Raw genomic sequence first — 2978 nt, 5'->3', positions numbered from 1 at the left:
AAATTGTGAGTCTATTTATCTGCTAGAGAATATGCCGTTAGCTCTGTACTCATCCGAGGGGAAGGGACAGACTAGAAGCCGGTATATTAAGTCATCCAGGCCTTCCAAGGAGCATAGATAAAGTACAGTGTTGTAGAAAAAATAGCCTTGGCCTTGGTAATGACTGCGCAGAAGCTGAGACCTTATTTTCTCTCACATCCAATAGTGGTTCTCACTAATTCCCCACTTGAGAAGATCATGACACATTCTGAAGTCTCGGAAAGAATGGTCAAGAATGGTCAAATGGACAGTGGAGCTCGGGGAGTATGATATTGAGTACAAACCTCGGGTTGCTATCAAAGCCCAGGCATTGACAGATTTCTTGATAGAAATAATTCAACCAGGAGAGGAGGAAGCGTGGAGAGTTTTTGTTGACGGTGCGTCAAACTTGTCAGGATGTGGGGTCAGGGTAGTTTTGATCGCTCCATCAAGAGAGAAGGTTAAATTAGCTTTGAGGATCGATTACCGAGTCACCAATAACGAAGCTGAAAATGAGGCTGTTCTGGCCGGATTACAAGCCGCCCGGGAGGTCGGAGCCTCCCGGGTCATTATTTATTCTGATTCTCAATTAGTTGCACAGCAAATCAACGGAACATATGAAGCCAAAGATGAGAATATGCTCAGATATTTGGGGCTCACCACAGCCCGAGCAGCATCCCTGATTGATTGGTGCATCGAGCAAATTCCCAGGGAGGAGAACGTGGAAGCTGACACCTTAATGGCCGCCTCCTTGTAAGACGTGAACACCTGGGAGGTCCTATGTTTTTCCCGGTTGGTCCTCTCTGTTGACGAGGATGCACCATCAGCCTGGAAGAATTCATGGATGACCTCTTTGATCGAGTATATAACTCATGACAAGCTCCCAGAAGATCGAGCTCAAGCTTGGAAAATCAAGAACCAAGCACCCAGGTTCGTCCTTTTAAATGATGTGTTATACATGAGATCTTACCAGGGTCATTTGCTCAAGTGGTTAGTAGAAAATGAAGTAGAGTATTTCCTCCGAGAGATCCATGAGGGATGCTGTGGTGAACATCTTGGAGGAACCATCATGGCTCGAAAGGCGATACTAGCCGGATTTTGGTGGCCCAAGATGAATCAAGATGTCGTCCAGCTCGTCCAAGCATGTAAAGGTTGCCAGTACCATTCTAAATTTGAACACAGTCCTACTATTAACATGCAACCGGTTTGGACATCATGTCCTTTTGATCAATGGGACATGGATATTGTGGGCCCTTTCCCCGTAGCTCGAGCTCAGAAAAAATTTCTCCAGGTGGTTGTGGATTATTTCTCTAAGTGGGTGGATGCGGAGCCTTGGCAAAAATTACTGAGGACGAAGTGATGAAGTTTCTCTGGAAAAATATTTTCTGCAGATTTTGGATCCATAGAAGATTAATTTCAGACAATGGGACACAATTCCAAGGGAAGAAAATCATGTCTTGGTGCCAAGAGATGAAAATTGTTCAGGCTTTTACCTCAGTGGCTTATCCACAAGCCAATGGCCAAACCGATGTGACCAATAGGATTATTGTACAAGCATTAAAAGCCTGACTTCAAGGAAAGGACAAAGAATGGGTTGAAGAATTACCAAGTGTATTATGGTCATACAGGACTACCCCTCGAACAGCTACCCAGGAAACTCCACACACTTTAGTTTATGGCTCGGAAGTAGTTTTGCCTGTGGAAATCGGACAGTCTTCTGCTCAGGTGGAATTCTACCCGAGTAACAATGATCAAACCCGGGCCATTGAGCTTGATCTGGTGGAAGAGAAGGGAGATCGGGCAGCCGTCCGAATGGAATTCTACAGAAGCCGGGTTATAAAGTCATATAATAAACATGATCGATCGCGAGATTTCCAGGTCGGGGGCCTGGTCATGAAGAAATTAAAACCAGTGGGTGATGTGGGAAAGTTAGAAGCTCGTTGGGAAGGACCTTTCAATGACGTTCAGAGAGTCAGCTCGGGAGCAGTTTTTTATCTGGAAGATTCTCAGGGGCACACTCTCAGGAGACCTTGGAATTCATTTCATTTGAAAAAAATATTATGCTTAAAAGATCTCTTGTATTTATTAATCTGTATATCAATGAAGATTATTCAAAGAAATGTTTCTCTAAGACCAGGGACCCGTACCCTGGCCCTGGGATCCGTACCCCAGTCATTTACTAAGACCAGGGACCCGTACCCTGGACCGGGGATCCATACCCGGTCATTTACCAAGGCGAGGGACCCGTATCCTTGCCTGGGATCTGTACCCCAGTCATTCACTAAGACCAGGGACCCGTACCGTGGCCCGGGGATCCGTACCCAAGTCATTCACTAAGGCCAGAGACCCGTACCCTGGCCCGAGGATCCGTACCCCGGTCATTTACTAAAGCCAAGGACCCGTACCCTGGCCCGAGGGCCCGTACCCCGGTCACTCACTAAGACCAGGGACCGTACCCCAGTCATTTACTAAGGCCATAGACCCGTACCCTGGCCCAAGGATCCATACCCCGGTCATTTATTAAGGCCAAGGACCCGTACCCTGGCCCGAGGGCCCGAACCCCGGTCACTCCCTAAGACCAAGAACCCGTACCCTGGCCTGGGGACCTGTACCCTGGCCTGGGACCCGTACCCCGGTCACTTACTAAAACCAGAGATCCATACCCTGGCCCGGGGACTCGTACCCCGGTCAACTACTAAGCAGACTCCCCATGAAACACGCTCTTAGGAAAATTGCCAGGTTATTTAAAAAAGCCCGAGCTGTTTCTAGTATTTCAGAAGATATTCTCAAAGTTGTCTACTTATCCAACTAGATTACCAGGAAAAGACAAACGAAAAAGGAAAAATACATGCATTTCATTAAATAAAAAAGGAGATTACATAGTGCCCGTAAGCCCGAAAAAAAAAAAAAAACAAAACAAGAAAAGAGAAGAGAAGGAGGAAGCATGTTCTCTTTACGCC

General features: G+C 46.7%; 2 protein-coding genes across 2 annotated transcripts; both read left to right on the top strand.

The window, feature by feature from the left end:
- Window positions 1-274: 274 nt before the first annotated feature.
- On the top strand, window positions 275-775 carry LOC142534524 (uncharacterized). Its single transcript, XM_075641394.1, has one exon. The coding sequence runs from the start codon at window positions 275-277 to the stop codon at window positions 773-775; it is 501 nt and encodes a 166-aa protein (XP_075497509.1).
- Window positions 776-862: 87 nt separating this feature from the next.
- LOC142534523 (uncharacterized) lies at window positions 863-1378 on the top strand. Its single transcript, XM_075641393.1, has one exon. The coding sequence runs from the start codon at window positions 863-865 to the stop codon at window positions 1376-1378; it is 516 nt and encodes a 171-aa protein (XP_075497508.1).
- Window positions 1379-2978: the final 1600 nt, after the last annotated feature.

Source organism: Primulina tabacum, unplaced genomic scaffold, assembly GCF_025594145.1.
Source record: "Primulina tabacum isolate GXHZ01 unplaced genomic scaffold, ASM2559414v2 Contig564, whole genome shotgun sequence".
NCBI classification, from domain to species: Eukaryota; Viridiplantae; Streptophyta; class Magnoliopsida; order Lamiales; family Gesneriaceae; genus Primulina; species Primulina tabacum.
This window is presented reverse-complemented; position numbering and strand designations above follow the sequence as displayed.